This window comes from Microtus ochrogaster, unplaced genomic scaffold (assembly GCF_000317375.1).
Source record: "Microtus ochrogaster isolate Prairie Vole_2 unplaced genomic scaffold, MicOch1.0 UNK3, whole genome shotgun sequence".
NCBI lineage: Eukaryota > Metazoa > Chordata > Mammalia > Rodentia > Cricetidae > Microtus > Microtus ochrogaster.
The window spans coordinates 17701956-17722345 of NW_004949101.1; the positions used below are offsets into that span (position 1 = coordinate 17701956).

Genomic DNA, 20390 nt, shown 5'->3' on the forward strand with positions numbered 1-20390 from the left:
TTACTATAAAAGTTTAATCTTGGGTTTATGGATGTTTTGCCGTGTGTCTGTCTGTGCACCACATGTGGGCCTGGTGCCTGTGGAGGCCGGAAGAGGGCATCGGATCCCCTGGAACTGGAGTTGCGGGTAGTTGTGAGCCACCACATGGCCTGAAATCAAACCCAGGTAGAAGAGCAGACCTGACCACAGAGCCACCTCTCCAGATCTATTATATTTCCAAAACTGTTTAGAGCTCAGGTAGGGCGAGAAGTTTAGTAGATTCATTTCTCAGGACACCCGTGGCTGAGTTGGATAGACACCTGGCATAGATTATGATTATTATTTTTTTTAATGCTACATCCCTCCCTGAAGGCAGGGAGCCATAGGCAGTCATCACGCTGGTGCTGGTTTTGCTGTCTGACCCCTGACAGAGTCAGGCTTAAAGTGGGTAACTGGAAAGCGCAGCTCACCTGGTGCTTGAGGAACCAGTCTAGACAAGCCTCCTATGAGTGGGAGGTCATGGAAATCTCTGGCTTTTCCTTGCAGAGACCAGAGCAGTTGGCTGTCTATTTTACTTCGGCCTTCACTGGGCCTGAGACACAATGGATATCCCTGTACTTAACTCAAGGCGAAGGGCAGGTCCCAGGAGTGGCCAGAAGAGAAAGAGAGGGAGTTGTGGAGTTTGCAGCCAGAGACGGAAACTTATCCTGCACAGCTGGGGACCTGCTCTGCAGCAGGGACTTAGGGCTCAGCTGCCCTCGGTCATCAGAGTCATGGCCAGGTGGGGGTCCTGGGGAGAGCTTGGCATAGGGAGCGAGTGTGGATACAGATTCTGTTGTTGGTCTCCTCGGCCCCCACCGCCACCCTGCCACCCAGGAATCGGGGTGTGGGAGCAGCTTGACTAGGGGAAAGAGGCCAGCGTGCTTGGTGAGGCCAGTGTGCTTGGTGACGCTTACTCACTAGTGGGGCAAGGGGATGTGAGCCTCCTGGGCCAGCGGACCTGGGCTGCAGCCATCACAAAAGTGCTTCTGGCCTCTTCTAGGGAAGCTAGGGACAGCAGGAGCACCTCTTGGACCAAGGCCACACTGCCTGCGTTAGGGAGCGCGCCGGAGACAAAACCTGTGCTTCAACACCAGCTCACAAATGAGGTCCTTGGCCATGTGGCAGTGAAAGTAGACTTTTGTTATTTTTCTATGACTTCCGGCCTGCTCTAACTCTGTAGGTGGAACAACAGGAAGGAGAAGGAGGAAGGAGAGGATAGCTTCTCCTTCACAAGCATGGGGGAGGCCTGAGCTGAGGGTAAGGGGAGCCGGCTCTGAACTAGACGTGACGTGGCAGTTTCTATCTAGAATGGACCGGTTACTGAAATTTGGAAAGATAAAACATAATTTCCTGAATGGGATTAGTCAGAACAATGACAGGAGAATTATGGGGTCTGCTTGAAGCCATTTTTGTTATTTGAGACAGGGTTTTACTCTATAGCTCAGGCTGGCCTTGAACTCACGATCTCCCTATCACACCTCCCAAGAGCTGGGAATGCAGGCATGTGCTTAGTTGTTGGGGATATTTCAATGGGCAAATGCTGGGGAGTCATTTGAGTTTGCACAAGCGTTTGCATAAGCCAGTCATGTGGCTCTCTGACAACAGACTCCTGACTGAGGCTAGCCAGGAGGGAGCTATAGTTCTGATGCAGTTTGAGTTTTTCCTGGAGGCTCATGAGCCAGAAGCCCAGTCCTCAGTTTGGCTATGTTAAGAGGCAATAGGAAGCTTTGGGAAAGGGCAAGTGGGCAGCCATTAGGGGTGCTGCTTCCCGGAGGGACCCTGAATTGTAAGACTGAATTGTTACAAGACAGAGGGACTGGCCTTGCCCTGCTCTGACTTCCTTTCGTGTTAGATGACTTTTCTTCTTGTATATACATTTGCCACCCACAATGACATCCCTACCTGAGCTACTAACGGTGCTGTTTGGACTTTTAGCCCTCCCAACTGTGAGCAGACTAATCCTCTTATCTGGCTATTGCCCGGCCTCAGGCATTTTGTTAGAGCAACAGGGCACAGACTAACGCCGCAAAGCAGGAGACCTTGAAATCCTCTCCCAGGTGCTCACGCACGCACGGGTCCTGAAGGAATTCCCTGAGCGTGCACAGTGTTGGACCTGCCTTTACAAGGAACTCCCTGCCAAGGCAACCTCATATAAGGACATTACATTAGGAAGTTTGAACTGGCTTACAGCATTCCTGTTTTGTCTCTTGAAGCCACAAAGACAAGTACATTCCCTATGGACACAGATACACAGGAGACAAGGCCACCTCATCCAGTCCGTCTCTAGACGAGGTGACCCCAGTCCCTCCCCACCTTCACCACCCTAGGCAGTGCAGTCTGATGGAATTGACATTGTATCACTGCACGCATTTAACATTTATTTTGACTGTAAGGATGGAACCGGCGTGGTATGATTGCCTGCACTTAACATTTATTTTGACTATACGGTGGAATCGGTGTTGTGTGATTGCATCGTTTAGCATTTATTTTGACGGTAAGGGTGTGAGTGCTGTGTTATGTGATTAACTCAACTACTCCTTGCCTTCCATGGAGGCTGAGGGAGGAACGGATATCCCAACTGCAGGCTCAGGATCAGCAAACAGTCCAGGCTGGCTTCTTCCCAAGGTGCGTTGAGTCCCTAGGGGAGGCGCCGCTGCTCTGTCCGCAGCATTGATGGGGGCGAGAGATCAGCAGGGCCAAGGGCTCCAAGGGAAGCAAGGAGGACATGTGCAAAAATGATCAAGTCCTAGACCAGGGTGGACCTGGCCTAGCTTGAGGTGAGAGGGGTTGGGTGGGGGCTCGCTAGAAGTCCATGTCTGGCAGCCATGGGGACACAGAAGGCTTCTCAAGCTGGACAGCATAGACAGCAGTTTCACTCCCCAGGAGAGCCCTGTCTGGTCTGTGTTTCCCAAGTCTGTGGGAGCGCCGCCAGGTCCTTCACTCTGCCACATCAATGGAGAGCATGGCCTTGATGGCTGGGAATTTGTTGCAGGAGAAGTCGGCGACCAGTTGCTTGGTGCCACTCCGGGTGGGAAGAATCTCAAATCGGATCCGGGACTTCTCCTTGGGACGCAGGGCTGGCACACTGATGGAGAAGGATACGGTTTAAGTGTGGATGTGAAAGCCGGAGGGCTCCAAGTTTGGCTCTAGCGGTGTCAGGCCAAGCAACCACTTCTTCACCTCTCTCTCTAACTGCCTCTGCTAACCTGGGTTCCTTCAGTTCTGTAACTTCCAGTCGGTGGGGAGGCAGGAAGTCTTCCCATCTCCCTAATATGCTAAGCCCTAAAGATCAGATTCTAGCACTGGCAATTAGGACTTCAAGTTTGATGAGCTCCAAACAAAATGCAAATGAAGATCCTTGGGTACCAAGCCCCACAAAGAATGAAGATTTGAGGCCATGGGGTGCTCTCCCTGTCCTACTTAAAGGCCTAGGGCAGGCCTGCCTGTCCCACATCCGGCCATCCCTACAAAGCTGCTTAGACCCAGGACTTACTCGATTTTGAGGTTGCCACGTAGCAGGCCACTGCCCTCCACCATCAGCACGCAGTCCCTCACTGGCTCATCCAGGGGGTTGGAGAAAAGCATCTGCACGTTCACGGGCTTCCGCACGTGAGCCTCCTCCAGCACCTGTAGGGGGGGTCCATGAGTCAGGGTGCTACCTGTGTGGCCCCTGCTTGCTGCCCTGGGAGAGCTGAGCATGGTGATGGGGTGAAAGAGGAACAAGGCCTAGGATGTAGGAGGGAAGGGCGTTTCATTCAGCCACAACTATCAGGTGCTCTCCTAACCCACGTGTGGCAGCAAGACATCACTATTATCCCTACGCTGGGGTGGGAGACAGATTCAGAGGGGGACCTGTACTGTCCTCTGTGTCTGGAAGCAATAATATGACAACTCACGGCCTCAGCTCCTCCGGAAAGGGCAGCTCCTCCTTCCAAAGACAGCCCACTGCCAGTTACTTTTCCTGAACCTGGCCTTTCAAGAGGCTAGAAGAGAACCTCGGCTCCCTGGAGCTGAATTAAAGGCCATTGTGACCATGGTTCTGGGCACCAAACATGGGCAAGAATAGTACTTGCTTAAATAGCCATCTCTCCAGCCCCTTTAGTGGTTGTCTTTCTTTTTTTACCCTTAAAGTCATTCCTGGGAGATGCCAGCTACTGAGGATACACCAAAGACTCCCAAGGTGACTCAGGTAGAGGTTCACAGCTATGGTCCCTTCTGCGTTTGATCACAAGAATTGGGGCAAACAGGCTATTTTTCTGTGGTGACACACAGGCTGCCAATTTCCTTCCCAGCTTCTGGAGGCCAGACAATTCCTATGTGTCACGCTGCGGTCTTGGCAGGGCTCCAACACTGACCCGGCTGGAGTCACAGGGGATGTTGTCTTGATTTGGGGTCATTTAAGCAACACAAACTGCTTATTCACCCCAAAAGGTGGAGACTGTCATTTTTCCGATAAGCATCAGCTTCGAATCTGGGCAGACATAGCCGGCAAGAGGGATAATTACTTATCTCTCCCCTTCTAGCTAGGAACAAATGATGTCATGGAAAAAGGAAGCGAGCGTTTTGGAAATACATGTTGAAATTGTGTGACTGGCAGATTTCTCTCTTTTCTTCCTTTGAGAAACGCTGGAGATTGCTGGGCTTGTGAGTTTCTTTCCCTTGTCACAAGTGCTCATGGCTGCCATTGTACAGTGTCAAAGGCCAAGCTCAGACTGATTTGACAGCTTGGGAAACTCACACACTGGGAAAAAGGACTTTCCTGCCCCAAAGCCTAGGCTATTTTTTTTGACAGGCTTTAACACAGAGCAGCACATTGTGAATAAGTGAGGCATATTAAATGCCACGATTACTATAATTTCTCTCCTGGAACTCAAGGTATTTGTAATAATTTGAAGAGGAAAGCATAGTTTTATGCTATTAATGTATGACAACGCTCCATAAGTAGTACCAGATTCTTCTTGCTGACATTAAATTTATACATCTGTATATTTTGCTATCTTAATTGTTGTTTATTAGCCAAGTCTATAAACACACTCATTTACATTTTCAAATATCTGTTTCTTTTTTTTTCTTGAGACAGGGTTTCTCTGTGTTCAAATATCTGTTTCTTTATCTTTATGGTTATGTATAATCCGGCTCTATAAATGCATCCATCAGACTGGATGGATATGGACCACTAGCCATGAACTTGCAGATTCGCACCCCTTTGGGAAAATACTCAGATTTTATTTCCGATCTCATTGTCTAAGGTCCCCGTGTTAACCTGTGTTAACCACCAATCAGCATTAGAGGAGCCAACAGAGTTTCACCCAGCTTACTATCTTTTTATAGACTTTCTTTAAGATTTTAGAACTCTGACTGCTCTGAGTGAACCACATGTTGACATGTTTAGTGGACAAAAATATCCCTGTTTTCTAGAAGCTCCAAAAGAGGGGAAAATGTGGAAAATTGGGTGTCTTGTATAAAAAAACCCAAGGAAGTTCAGTACAGCCTACTTTTTGACTGGGTGCAGTGATAAAGACATTATAGTATCTTTAAAGATAAATTAGACATCATGTGGAAATCTAAAAAATGTTGAACAAAATTGAATATATGAATAAAAGATGACCCCAAGGATATCTGAGGATTAGGGAGTAAAATGGGGAAAACTGACTTAATTTAAACGCTCATGGTTTTTGGGCAAGATGTTTTTACAGCCGAGCTGGTCACTGCCCAGCGTTGTTCCCCAGCTTAGGGAGTGGAAGACAACATTCAACTGTCCATCGCGTCTTTGAAATGCCTTGTGAAGCAAGAGGGGCTGCACCATGCAGGGGTCATGCAGGGATGGCCAACAGCTTCCCTCTGGGAAGGGAGGAAGGGCAGGCGACTAGCTCTGCTGTGGCTGGGACCCACAGAGGGCGCTGCTTCTGTTTTATGAAGTTTGTGTGGCAGGGTGGCATTGACTAACAGATAAGGGGACGAATTGTCATACAAAGGTCTGTTTTTAGCTGGGACAAATGCTTAGAACATTCTGAGGCTGTGTCACTGGTGACCAGGCCTGACTGTGAAGAGCTCTCCAGAGATGCTAGCCCTGAGGAAGTGACACCCTGCCAGGGGAGTGTCTTCTCTCTCTGACAGAGTTGGAGCTGCGGACTTGGCTAAAGGACCTGCTCACTTTCCACACTGATAAATACTGGAGCCCAGCTATAAAGCCAAGTCACTTTGGTGCAAGGCCCACGGTTGGGACTACTGCCCCACGGTGACTGTCTGGCCCCTGAGGTGGGACTGCCTGCTGTCCTGAAACACAGCTGGACCAAACAGGACAGCAAAAGGTTAGCTGCACAGAGAAAGAGAAGCCTGCATCAAAGTGGACACCCTGGGTTCCCTCTTGATACTGGGAACCCTGGGAGCTATGGGCAGCTTAGAAGAGGTGGGACCAAGGTGGACACAATCACCTGGATCCTACACAATGGGCGCATGGGAAACCGGAAGTGGGATTGTACAGGAAGAGACAAACGCTATGTATAGATACAGTAGGTGAAGATGTGGCCTGATCCACAAGAGAGTCTTGTGTACGCCCCTAGGGAAAATCAGCTTTTTCTGCTCACTTCCTGGTGTCTGGGGGAGGCACTCTCCACATCCTCTTACCTCCAGGGTCAGGGTGGGGTTGTCTAGGATGACGTCCCTCTCCACCACCACCTCAGCCTCATCTGTCACCTTGCATATGGCTGTGGTTCGGATCATGTTGTCCGCCTTCAGGTATCTATCGTACCGAGAGTACGCGATCTTCACAGGATGCTGTATTTCTGAAAGGAGGAGCAGGGAGTGGGCGATCTGAGGGTGAAGATGGGCTCTGAGATCGTCTTTAGAACTGAATTAGGGTGGGCTGGTAGGAGGATCAGTAGGTAGCCTATTTACTTTCATTGCTCAGGTCTTGTGGGGTGTGTGTGTGTGTGTTGGTTTTGGTTTGGATTTTTAGCAGTTATGTGTTTTAGCAGTATGTGTATGTGTTCCAGAATAGGGATCGAGGAAGTGCCAGGATTCAAGCCAACAAGCAGACTCCAAAAAGGGGGGACTTGCTGAGCTGAAGTACAGATGCCCCTCCCAGGCCTGGGGAATGTTAGAGAATGTGTTTCCTTCTAAGGGACAGGGTAAGAACAAGGATGCTAACCGATTGCCTAATGGCCACAGCGATAAGGATGACAACCCAGGAATGACTGGGAAGGGAAGCCAAGGCCTCGGCCAAATCAATGCTTCAGTCCTCCCAGACATCCAATAAGCTGTGGTTCCAGTGCGACAGGGCCCCCGACTTCCTTCCTCTCTCTGGCTCCCCCTCACTGAAGCTGCACACATACTAGCAAGGCACACTTTAAAGACTGCAGTCTCTTCTAAGTCACGGTGAACCTCCTGTGCTTCATGGCAAACAACTCCCATGGTTCCCTGCTGCCTTAGGGAGCAAGTCCAGACTCTTAACTTGTCCCTGCCCCAACTGTCCAAAAGGCACCGATTCCCTAAAAAGCCACCCCGCACCTTCTTATCATTTTGTATGCAAATCAGGCATGTTTCCACCACACTTTGCCTTGTGGGTTTTCCCTCATTGGACCGCCCTCCTCTGGCATCTCTCTAGGCCCTGAGGACTCTCTCTGTGGCGCTGGGAACAGGATCCAAGGCCTTGTGCACTCTAAGCTCACACCCTATCAGCAAGCTACATTCCACCCCACTTTCCCACCACTGTAGACGGCAGGGATTTCCTCCTTCAGACGGTCTGCACACTGCTCTCCCTTCCCACAGTTGCTCTTGGTGGCCTGGGGGTAAGACAGCTAATTAGGAGAAAGCTCCTTCAGCTTTTAGATGAGAAGAACTGGCAGGAGCTGGAGAAGACCTCCTTGGGTCTGTTGATCCCCGCTTCTCAGTGGTCCAACTCTGAGGCTCAGAAAGGAAGGAGACTCACCCAGGCTTACCCAGAAAGTCCGCGAGCCCTGGGACTCCAGGACTGCTTCACCTGCCTCCTCCCTGCTTTCATTCCTTTCTGCTGTCTTTACAGAGGATTAAAATACTTTTTCCTTCGTACGGAATATTTCTGGCCTACAGAAATAGGTCTTCATGGATGAGAGCTGTATCTTCATAGAGTTCTTGTCTACCATTCAGGGGATCCCGAGTTCCATCCCTAGGTTTCCCCACCACCACCCCCAAAACAAAAAGGCTCCTTTTTTTTTTTTAAGTGTCAGAGGCAAATAATAGCAACAGTTGTTTCTGATATTGAAATTTCTGCTGGAAGACAAACTGTAATGTGTGTACCTTTCGGTGAAGGTAACAGAGCTCACTTTCTCTTGGCACTCTTCCAAGACGGGCCGTATAATTAATCGGTTTCCATTAATTCTTGGTGTGAGGCAAAGAGCCACCCCACCCTTGCTGATCTGCTTTGTCAGCCTAAACTTTTCATAACAGCTCAAGGATTTTGCCAATGTGGGCACACCTGCGCTCTAATCCCACGGAACCAACCTCCCTCTGCTCCACCTTGTTCCCGTCCCATCTCTGCTGCCCTGAAGCAGCAGTGAACCTCCCAAAAACTTAGATCTCCAAGAAAATCTGTCACTGTCATCAGGAGTCAAGAAATGGCACTCAGACCTTGGGAGCTATGGGCAACATGGGGCAAGGGTTTAAGATCCTGGAATCTATTGCAGGCCACCCAAGGCCAAAAGTACAATAGGACTGGGGGATGAGAGCAGGGTGGCAGCAACAAAAATAAGAGGTGACATTGGGTTTAACATCAGGAAACCAAGGAACAAGACCTCAACCCATAATCACTATGGCAAAGCAAGTCACAAGTCTCTGAAGCCTTATGTCGGACTCTGTAACATAGGACTTGAAGTCCACCTCATCTAGAAGGTCAGATGAGGTCACATTTACTATGAAAATCATGCAGGGTAGCACAGACCTGTACAGAATGTTGTGCCGTGGCTATGAGCTACCAAAGCCTCCCTTCTCCCCTTGCTAGGGTGTCATAATATGAGGTTAGCACCACAATGACGGGCCTTGCTCACAGGACAGCAACGTCCAGAGCATCAGAACTAAGGCTTCCCCATGGAGGCCATTCATTACTCCACCCGTAGTGAACTGACTCACCCAAAGCCCAGCAGGAGCCCTTCTGTAATCAGCTCCTCAGGCTTATTGAGTCCCAACAACAACAGGATGAGTTACCTTCCTCGGGATCCAAGGATATTGTGGCGGAGTCCTTCCAAACTTCGTGGACAAGGGTGCCATTGTAGACGATGGTCCAGGCTGTCATGTTCACTGTCACTGTCTTCCTATCTCTTGTCAGGTTTTTGAGCATCAGGGCCAGACTGACTTCTTTGCCCACTGCCAGTGCTCCAACGACCCTGAACCTCCCAGAAATGCTGGGAGCCCCTTCCTCCCCTGCCAAATCTCTCGCAGACGTGGGGCCAAAGGATGCATCAGGTTTCAGTTTACTCAAAGCCTTCTGGTGCACTTGTCTCTCCTCACTGGAACCTGTGAGTTGGTAAAAGAAACAAAAACAAAACAAGGACACCCCAGGGATGTGACCGCTATTCAGACAATGGATGGTGTGTCCAACCCCACACCCGAAAGTGACTTAGAACTAACATTGACACCCCTTTTGTGGGTCCAAGTTGCTCCCAGCAAGTGTCTGATTTTGTAAGGTCTCCATTAACACTTCCTAGTATAAGGCTTCTAGACCAACCAGTCCCTGGTCCTTTCCCCATCAAGTCTACACTGTTAGGAAACCACAGGGAAAGCTGGGTCAGTTCCTATAAATAAGCACTTTGGGGTATCATCCTTTCTTTGCTTTAAGTTAGATTTTTTTTTCATTTTCTGCCTCCCTCCTTTCCTCTTCCCCTCCCTCCCTTCCTTTCCCTCCTCCTTCCTTCCATCTCTTTCTCACTTCTTTTCTCTTTCTTTGGATGAAAAGTCTTTTGTGAGCCTTGAAGGACAATCATTTATAAACAAGCGACAAAGTGAGCCAAGGAGTCTTAGAATGAATCCATAAGCAAAATCAAAGTTACGAGAGAGAACTTCAAAACCCTTCCCCTGTGCCTCCTGCCTTGTGTCTATAGGAACTATGGGAGTCAGAAGGTGACACTTTTGTCTGTACAAGTCAACAAGATATTCCTGTGACTGATAAGGTCCCAAGTCATGACTAGTTAGAAATTCCAAATTGCTGAGAAATTTGGACTCTCCAAACAGCAAGGGCTAATCTAGGAGGGTGCCTTTCCCGACTCAGACCCATGCTGTAGGTGCTGCTGACTCTGGCAGCAGGAGCAGTGCGTGGAGAACCCTGGTGACACCCTAAAAAGGCTTGTGGCACACTGAGAACAGAGCAGACTACTTCAAGCCCAGCTGACTAAGCAGTTCCCTTCTGGTTCCCTGCCTTGACCTGAAGACATAAGTACCATACAGAAGAAGATCCCGGCTTCCCAAGAAGACAGAAGAGTAACCGTGTTGGCATTTGTGGGCCATGTTGGCGGCCCCTAGGCTTTTTCCAACCATTGTGAACATTTCAAGGTAAACCAGAAGGCTTACGATGGGTGCTCTCCAAGTTAGCGAGTCCTTTCCATGAATTATGTATATTTCCTGGCAGGGACTTCAGAGGCTCATGCTAAGAGAAGCTGCTGGTTTAGACTATTCTGGAATTTGGATGAAGGAAGGGATGGCCTCATCTCCAGGGATCCGCAGCCTGGTCCAAGGATCCTCCCCTATCCCCTGCTGCAAGAAGGGAGCTGGATTACCAGGCTTGACAGCTCCCGGAGGGCCAGGTTCCTCTGGATGCCCTTCCATTCTTGCTGAGTTCTCGGTCCACACCCAGGGCTGAAGGCTGTGCTGAGCTTCTGAGCCTCTGCGCCTGAGACCTTGGAGCAGGCATTTGCACAAGGAGGTTCCAGAGCCTATATAGGTCACCCGCTGGGCTTACTCAAGACTATGCTTCCTGCTGCTATTTTCCCAGCACAGCATTGCTATTGTGTAAATGCTTAGCAACCCATTTTATGAGCTTTTCCTGCCTGGGGCCCTCTGAGACCAACTGGCATCATTAGGCAAGAAGATCTGGATACATCACACAGCTGCTCCATCTTGTCGTGCAGGAGCTGAGGTGCTGCCAGGAGTCCTGTGGGCCCCTCTTTATTGCTTAGGAAGCTGCTAGAATTCTGGAGAGGCAGGACCAAAGTGTGAGAGTAATAGGGACTTTCACAGGCTCAGACAACCAGGTAAAAGGTACCTGAGCAAAACAGGCTATGGAAAGGCCTCATTCCAGGGAGAGCACAGACATCCAGTGATGGAAGACCACCATCCCTAGTCACTAAGTCCTTGCTGCGTGCCAAGCACTGCATTTTGCACTTTATGTACATGTTTGTGTTGAGAACCAACCCTAGGGAGGCATGGCTATTCTCGTTTTACCGGCAAAGGGACAAGAGAACCGGAGATCCTACAAGCTTGTTATAAGTGGGAGATGGGACTGAGAGTCGCCTTCCGTCCTGGTTTATTTGTTTCCTGTTTTCTACACTTGCTTTACATCATGACACTGAAAATGCCAGTCTGGCACCTGCCTCTCCAGTGATAGCATCTGCTGTGTTTTATCTACAAGGTACCTGGAGGAGGCATTCAGACAGTAGGCATTCAGAAAGTCGTCGGAATCGAAATAGAATCACTTGTGCCAATCGTAACAAAGATAAACAAATACTTGAAGCCGAGAGGTTACAAAGGGAAGAGTCCTTTTCACAAACGCCTGATAGCTGCTTTGGCAAAAAGACTACCAGAACCACGAGCTTCTTCAGAGGTCACAAATGTAACTCGACCCAAAAGAACCACAAGGACATCTGCCCCGCAATTGTCTGCTCAACCTTGCACGGCTACCACCTTGGCCAAAAAGGACCATCTCAAAACATCTGATGACATCGTCTTCATTTCTGCCTCTGAAAGCATTCTCTTCATCTCAACCCCTTTGAAGAGACCGGTGGTTTTCTACGGTGCGTGTGTTCTTCCAATGTGCTACCATTCTCAAACAAGTGGGTTTCAGTTATAGACAATTTCACTGGGATTTTTTTTTTTTTGGTTTTTTTTTTCATATTGACAGACTCAGGAGTATATATTGGCTGAGGACAACCTGCAAAATGTCCATCCACTGGTACCTGGTGTGGATGCCCCTGTCCTTGGAGCCAGACTCTACCTCCTGGAGCCGGTTTTCTCCTTCTGTGAACTCCAGCCAACAGCAGCAGCCACTAGTTGTCAGAGATTTCGTCTGATTTTAGGGGCACTGCGGGCACATTTAGAAGGGCGCTTTTTTGCTCCCTTCCTAGAAATTGACTTTGCGGATCAAGTGAGCCAACTACTTCCAGGTCTTTTGGAAAGAGTGAAGTATCAACCCACTGAATAGTGCCTGTGGCCTGCTAGAGCCACTGCCAAATGCCCCTGGGCTATTTCTAAAGTCGAACTCCACCTTCAAATGGAGAACTCCTGCCATCATTGAGAACTATGGTGCTCCAGGTTCCCAAAGCAACTCTACTAGAGATAAGGTAGCTTCACAGCACATGGCCTTCCATGGCGACTGTAGGGTGCTGGCAGCAGCACAGAGGATGGAGATTTCAGGGACCATGGCATTCACCTCTTCAGGTGACCATACCTCTGGGCTTCTTAGGGGATGGGAACTATGAATGTATATGGCATAAGCCCACATTCCTGGATTTCTTCGTCTATTTTTTGTCAAAATGGCATTTTCTGTTTATGTTCTGGGAGGCAAAATGGACTGATAGAAAAATGTGTCCCAAAGCCCTGAGAACCACGCCTCTCCCTGTGATGTTCAATCATAGTGACATTCGTTCAGTTGTGCAATTGAGAAAGGATCACCTCTGGAGGTGGGCTGGGCTGACAGCTGTCTGTGCTCTGTGGCTGTGTAGCTTGTGTTTTAGCTGCTCTTGGTGTTTCTGTCCCCACTGGAAAAAAGCAGTTGAGCACTCGATGGTAGAGAGACACACCCTACCAGTTGTACAGAACAGACTGAACTGTAGAGGTATTGGGTAAAGGACTTTTGTCGTGTTATTCCCAGAGCTGTCCGCCCACCACTAAAGTTCCTTGTGACATCACTCTGTCAGCACCAATCTTACCTTCTGGATACTTATACTTGTCTGTGACATCCAAGCGAGAGTTGCTGCCCACGGCCTTGGTGCTGATGTATTTGCCAATGGAGTAAGTGTCCAAAGAATTCTGCTTCTGGCTGCCATTGCTACTATTATAGATCCAAGTGATGCGATCGGCATTGACCTCCGCGAAGATGAAGACCATGTCAAAATTCAGGTTTATATCACCGTCTCGTATTCCATTGACGGAAGCGGGACCACACTGGAACACACCTGGCGGCCAAGACACAGAGTTTGGATGCGTGCAAACCATGGTTAAGCTCATCCACTTCCAGCCTGCCTAGGCACTGCTTCCGAGGGCCTTCTGCCAGCATGTCAGCCTTCCACCTTTCCCTCAGCCAAACTGCAGCCCAGACCGTGACCCACTCTGTACCAAGTCCCAGGTCCAGCTCCACTTAAGACAGGCTGAACTGTATGTCCTACATGTGTGTCATCTGGGCTGGCGCTCTGATGCCAGTCTGGTCTTGCTGTGAAGCGCTGCCTTTCTGCCTCTGAACTCACCGTGGCCCAGAGATGCACTGTCCACCCATTTCTAGAAGTCTTTCCTGAACATCTAGTGCATGGAGTTCCTCGTGCCTCTGCGTCCTAACCCAACCTTCATTTTCTCTTCCAGTATTCAGCACAGGTAGATTATATGGACACACACACACGCACCCACCCATATGTTTATAAAACTAACAAAACTAACACATAATTTTTTATACTCGGGGGAAAGAGTGACCCAGATTTTTTAAACCATAAATCACAGAAAGTAAATCTGATATCTTGGCACACGCAAGGCATTAGTGGGTCAGTAGTTAGTCTTGGTTCTGATACTTTATTCTCCTTTCTATTCCATTTTGTTTTCACTTCTTGGCATGGTTACAATTCATTAACTTTATTTTATGACCTCTCACAAGTTGCACTGAAAAGTCTAAAAAGTAGTAGCTAGAAAATATTCAAAAGGTTCCCCTATAGCCCCAAGTTTACAAAAGGGTGTCTGTTAGCAAGGTCAGGGTAGGGACATTAACGTGACAATAAGACTGAATTTTTATTCTAAATTTTTTCATAACTTCTGAGCTGCTCTGATACTTTCAATTATTTATGTATATTATTTATATACATAGTATATATTAATTTATACATTTTTATTGTTTGAAAGGAACAACTCAAAATGAAATTAACAGTCAAGACAGGCTTCTCTAGAGGTTAGAGGCAGAGGATGAAAAACTCCAGAGAGGTAAGAGACGAAAGTGAGTGCATGGGCCCTTGGGAAAGACAAGGCACAGGGTCTAAAGGGGAGGCTAGCCTGCCAGAAGGCATACAGGAGCAGAAGCTGCAGCTATTGCCTTGGGCAGGCCTGTCCCAGAAAGAATAACAGGACTGAATCCACAGGGCCTCTGCCCTGGGCGGACCATGCTTTCGGTGGCAGTGGTAGGAAGTAATTATTGACAAGGGCGGGTATCTTTTCCCCGTTGCCTGCCATATATATGCTAGGGTTCTTCAGTGGTAGCAGCAGCTGGAGGAGCTGCAGAGGAGGTGCCTATTTAAACAGCAGCACGGGCAATACAACATAAGTTTAAAAAAAGTCCTTCATCCTACTGTGCATTGGGGAGCTAGAGAGGGCTTTGGGTTACTCCCTCCTGTAAATAACAGAGCCAAGCTCCAGCGGGGATTACCTTGGCTTCTCTCCTGCGGGGTGGCATCCAGCACCTGCCATCCATTGTACGAGGGGCCTAGGTCAGTCCGCACGAACCAGCCTTCATTCCAGACATGGAAATTCCTGCAGACAGAAGCCCACGAAACTAGTGAGTGGCAACAATACATTTCCCACCAAACAATGCAGCGCCCAGTTCCTCCCTGAAGGTGCGGACGCTGTGCCAGAGATCCTGCTGGCCTTGCTGGGCATCTTCGCCCGGAAATCCTCCTCCGAGGGCTGTGAACTGAGGCTCTGAGACACAGGAGCCACAGCTCGGGTCAATGGAGGGGAGTGAGGGGTCTGCTCTGAAAAGTAAGATTCAAGGAAAAGGACCCCAAATTCACCTATAAGCTGCTCACATGTCTGGGTGAACCTTGTATTCACGAGGCAGACCAAGTAGCCCAGCGAAAATGATGGAACTGAGCTGCCCCCACTATGCTGGGGGTTTCAGATCTGGGTCTCCCAAGGATCTTGCTGCTACACAGCAAAGGGATACAGTCATTTGTCCCACCTAGGGTAAACCAAGGTCACGCAACATACAAAGGACCAGCGACTACATTAGTTTGGCCTCAAGAGAGAAATCGGTCACGTGTTGGAGTTGTCAGGCAAGGCGCTCACAGCAGCTACCGTGCCAGAATCGATGACAAAAAGGGAAATAGATCCACAGAGAACGAAAAGAGAAACTTCTGGTGGATAGATAGAAATATTTTTGAAGAACCAAATGGAAACTTTTAAGTGCAGCCTCCCTGATATCTGAAATTGGATAATTGACTGGGGGAGTTTATTAGGGGAAGAGCTGTAACAGGGGAAGGATGAACACACTCGAAGAGAGATCTGCAGATCACTTGGATTATCTAGTCTGGAAATGGGAGAGGGAAAAGAGACGGGAAAAAAAAAAAACACCAAACCAATCAAGTAGAGAAACAGGCACGACATAGATGCCAGACAGAGACTTACATATTAATAAAAACAAAAAGAAAAGAAAAACATGCCAATAAAGACGGTTTTATTAAGCAGTATAAATGATGACTGGGTATATGACAATAGTTTTAACCTCACTGCTATTAAAGGAAAATTAAAATGACAAAGAGAAACCGCGACAGCCATGCAGATTCTACCTGCTAGCCTAGCAGAGGTTAAAGTCTAGGCTGGGGGCCTTGTGCACTTTCAGTTAAGAAAGCAAGTGTTACTGCATACTACCGAGGATTTAAATTGCTATGACCTTTGCAGAGGGCAATTTGGCAATGAGTATTAAGATCTCTAAAAAAATTTGCATATTCACTAAGCCAGTATTTCCACCATGAGGGATTTCTCCAGGGGGAATTTTTATGAATATGCACAGTCATCTAGGCTAGAGAGCTTCAGTCCAGCATTGCTCGTGAGAGCAGGAACGCCGGAGGAAAAACTGGCCAACAAAAGAATAACCAGAAAAAATGCTGCACAGCTATAAATGGAATATCACACCGCTGTAAAATAAATGACAAGCAAAAGCTAACATTTAACAAGGAGGGGTTCTCTAAAGTACCGCATAAAGTAAGAAAAACAAGCGCAAGCTGTGTGTGCGTGGTGCGCACTGTAATCCCGAGAGGCCAAATCAGGAGACTGTAAACTCCAGGCCAGACTGGGCTATGCAGTGACACACATCTCAAAACCAAAACAGACCCCACAAAAAACTAGCAACAAACAAACAACCCCCTTAAGAAATCCCAATTCAGCCAAACCAAACAAAACCAACCAACCGAACAAACAAACAAATCAGCTGGCAATTAGGTGTTCTACAATGAAAGCAGAAACCTAATTAAAAATCAGGTTAGGAAACAGTGTGCACATCTCCACGTGTACACGTGTGTGTATGAATCCTTTTCAGTTAAAATCCCTTGGGGCTGGCGAGATGTCTCAGTGGGCAAAGGTATTTGCCGTGCAACGCTGCCAACCTGGATCGGATCTTTGGAAGAATGTAAAGGCGGAAGGAGAAAGAGTCAGCTCCACGTCACCGTCCTACCCGTATGCTCAGTGCCACCCAGCCCACCCCTCGTGAACACACACAGGGTAATAATAAAATCACTAAAAACAATTGTAGAGGAGTTAGGAACTTAGCTCAGAGGTGGAACACTTGCCTCAGAAGCTTGGGGTCTAGGTTTGGTCTCCATCATTGGAAAAGATTGAACCGAGTTAGTCTCTAATGATTCAATTGTATTAGCTAAATTAACAGTTTATGATATATACAGTACCTATAAAACAAATTTTATATTATTTTTGTAGTGTTTCATTTTTTTAATCAGGAAAATTGTTCATTACTTGCATGACTAAAAAACAAATGAGTATTTAAAAGATTATGTACATATAAAAAAACAAAAGTCAGAATAGTGTGAACATAGAACATTTAGTCCTCTGCCTTCAGTATATTTACTCTTTTTGTGTGTGGTGGTAGGGATCAAACTCAGGACCTTGTGTATGTTAGGTGAGCACTCTACCATTGATATACAGCCCTGCCTCTGCATTAAATCTGTGACTCTATAAAATGGAAATGGTTACCATCCCTTTTTTTGACAATTTATAAACTATGGCACCAAGAGAAATGATCCAGCATCTTACATGGAGTGAATTTTAATTCAAATATAAGGGAGAGAAAATGGAAATATCATAATATTAGTAGGGAAAGTGAAATGGTTTAAATATATGATGAGTTATGTTACACTTAAAATAATTTCATTTTGGAGGACATTCAATGGCAGGAGAGTATGTTTAGGGTTGGAGCTCAATGGTAGAGTGCTTGCCTAGGATGGGCAAGATCCTGGGCTCAGGGCTGGAGAGATGACTCCGTGGGCGAAGGTGATTTCTGCCAAGCCTGATGACCTGAGTTCCATCCCTGGAAGCCACATGGTGACAGATCTGATTCCCACAGGTTGTCCTTTGACGTTCACAGGCTCACTGGGGCACACATATGCCCTCACATATAAACATTCATCCATCCATACATAGACACAGGCTGTTTAGACAAATAATAGATGTAAACAAATTAAAGGCTCTAGGCTAAGTACCTATCCTAAAAAACAAACAAATCCTATGACTGAGGTCATGAAGAGACTGGCTTCCAAATATGAGAAGTAACAGACAGCATCTGTCACATGTTCTATCTTGAACTTTGCAAAATGTATTCATTTTATAATCAATAAAAAGACACTAAAGAATGGATAGGAAACTATCAAATGTTAAAATGTGTGAGCAATATGGTCATAGATGAGTTTTGCTTCTCTTAGGTTTTGAAAATTCCTATAACTAGAGAAAAAAATCATAAAAATTATCCCCAGAAAGATCCAGGAAGTCCATTTTCAAATGGTCCATAAGATTGGCTAGTCCTCACCAAGGAAGAGGCCCAGCAGCACCAGTGGGCAAGGGTGTGCTCCATAGAAGGCTGGGCATGGGATTAAAAGGAAGCCTGGAAGAAATTGCAGAGGATTCCTGACCTAGTCCTTCAGTTTATAGGTGGGAAACTAAGTTTTTGTGGGTTCTTTTTTTTTTTTTTTTTTAAAAAAAAAAACAACAACCAGACAATAGAAACAGCAACAAGTAATTAAGCCACTGTAGATAGTGAGAGCATCTGTCTCTAGCTGCCCATCTTTAGAGAAGTTACAGCCCATAAGGGGCTGGTTCCAGGATTCCCTCGGGTACCAAACTCTGCAGTGCTCAAATCCCTTCCATAAAGAGACATAACATTCAACATAATTTATGTGTAGCATCATATTCTTGACATCATCTCTAGATGACTTATAATGCCTAATATAATATAAATGTGGTATATTTCTAAATATAATATTTAGAAAATAATGAAAAGGAAAGGCCTATTGTGTTCAGACAGACAAAATCACCAAAAACCTAAACACACTTGCGGTTCACAGTCGCTTGAGTCTGTGGGTGTGGAAATCATTCATTCACAGAGAGCTGGCTGTCTCCCCTCTGTAAGATGCCCAGGACCCGCCCTCAGATTCTAGACCTCATGTGTTTTCTGGTAGTAGAGACCTATTATAATCTATTTCTAGATTAGTCACAAATTTACAGTGTGACTTTGGGCAAGTCATTTTTCTTTGTGACAGCCCCGAGACATGCTTGGTCTTATTAGGAAGTGCCACTTAGTGTTTAATGTGAGCAAGGAAGCCAGCTCTTCCATCCAAGTGGGTCAGACAGCATCCAGCCCAAGCAGATCCCACCCACCACACCACGGTGGCTGCCCCCCTTTGGAAAATACCAGGATAGGCGTGTTGGGTTTAGGAGGCTTTAGTCAGGGATAATAGCAACAGCGTTCTCTGGTGCTTTGTAGTTTTCAAACCTGACTGAGTTCAAATTCCATCTCTACCTTCTAGTTATGTCTTTTGGGAAAAGTATTCAACTCTTCTGTGCCTCAGCCCCTCAACTGCAAGTTGGGCCTTAAAATAATAAAATAATAACACCTATCTCATGATTTGTGAAGTGTAAACGTTAGCACCGAGCACACTCGTTGGCACGCCACCGTGTACTGACTGTCGTTACTGTTGCTAAGCAACTCAAATTGATCCTCACTTTCCATAACTTAGGGCTCATGTGGATAGGAGTTGAAAGCTTCCAATATTCATGATACAAAGATTTAGACCCAAGAACTTTCTGCCTAAAATTAAGCCGTGCTTTTTATAACAGGGAAGTAACTCTGCCCTTGTTGGTGTGCTGATGTGTGGGTCTCTGGAGGGAGCAGCTAGATCTCATACCAAACACATGGTCTCAGAATAACAATGCTGTTGCGACTCAGAAGAGCTGGCAAGAGGTCTGAATGTTAATCGAGTCCTAGACCAGCTCTTATGCTTCCCTGGAGGAGAAACGGGAAGAGAAGGACTAGGAGGCTTGCACACATCTATAGCAGGTGGGTAGCAGATCTGAAAACAAGGCTCAGGGCTCTCTGTTCTAACACCATCTAGACCTGGTTCTCCACACCCAGCTGTTAGGGAGTAGGGTGGGGAGAGGATGCCATTCCTGTTGCCTTCTGAGAAGGGATGAGGGCACAAGGGACAGGAATCGCCTGATTCTAAAATGACAGTGGGGCAACCCAGGCCTGTCTCTATCAGGCCCTATTTGTCTTACAGGTGATTATATTTCGAATATATTACTAAGCTGGCAAGAAAATAAATGCAATTTAAAAGCCCTACCTTTCTGTTTTGTTGAAGGTTCTCTAGAGGATTCCTTCCCTGGGTTCTCCCAGGGCTTACTCTGAATCACTGGCCTGGACATCAAATGCTATGCTGCCTTGCTAAGTAGCTACACTCAATGCCCCAGTCCCTTGTCCCCAACACTGCTGTGAATTCTTTCAGTAGAGGAACCCGGGCTTAAGCTCTCTGATCTCCTTGCAGTTCCTGGTGTGCAGGGTCATCATGGATGGGCTAAACAGAAGGCTGCCTTGGGTAGCCAGTTGTCTTCCTCCAATAGTGGAGTGCTGATCCCCCAATATTCGGGACTGACTGTGAGGAGATTTCAGACACAATAACAAAGCAAAACTAGGGAAGAAGAGAAAAATACTCATT

At 47.2% G+C, this 20390-nt stretch overlaps 1 protein-coding gene across 1 annotated transcript in view; it reads right to left on the reverse strand.

Moving 5' to 3' along the window:
* Positions 1–2635: 2635 nt before the first annotated feature.
* Positions 2636–20390, reverse strand: part of Tgm3 (transglutaminase 3) — a 33185-nt gene continuing 15430 nt past the window's right edge. The window contains exons 8-13 of the mRNA XM_026788455.1: positions 14825–14928; positions 13134–13379; positions 9202–9510; positions 6649–6806; positions 3515–3648; positions 2636–3106 (exon numbers count right to left, since the gene is read on the reverse strand). Coding sequence (XP_026644256.1) covers positions 2959–3106; positions 3515–3648; positions 6649–6806; positions 9202–9510; positions 13134–13379; positions 14825–14928 — 1099 coding nt within the window. The 3' untranslated portion in view covers positions 2636–2958. The remainder of the gene's footprint in view (positions 3107–3514; positions 3649–6648; positions 6807–9201; positions 9511–13133; positions 13380–14824; positions 14929–20390) is intronic.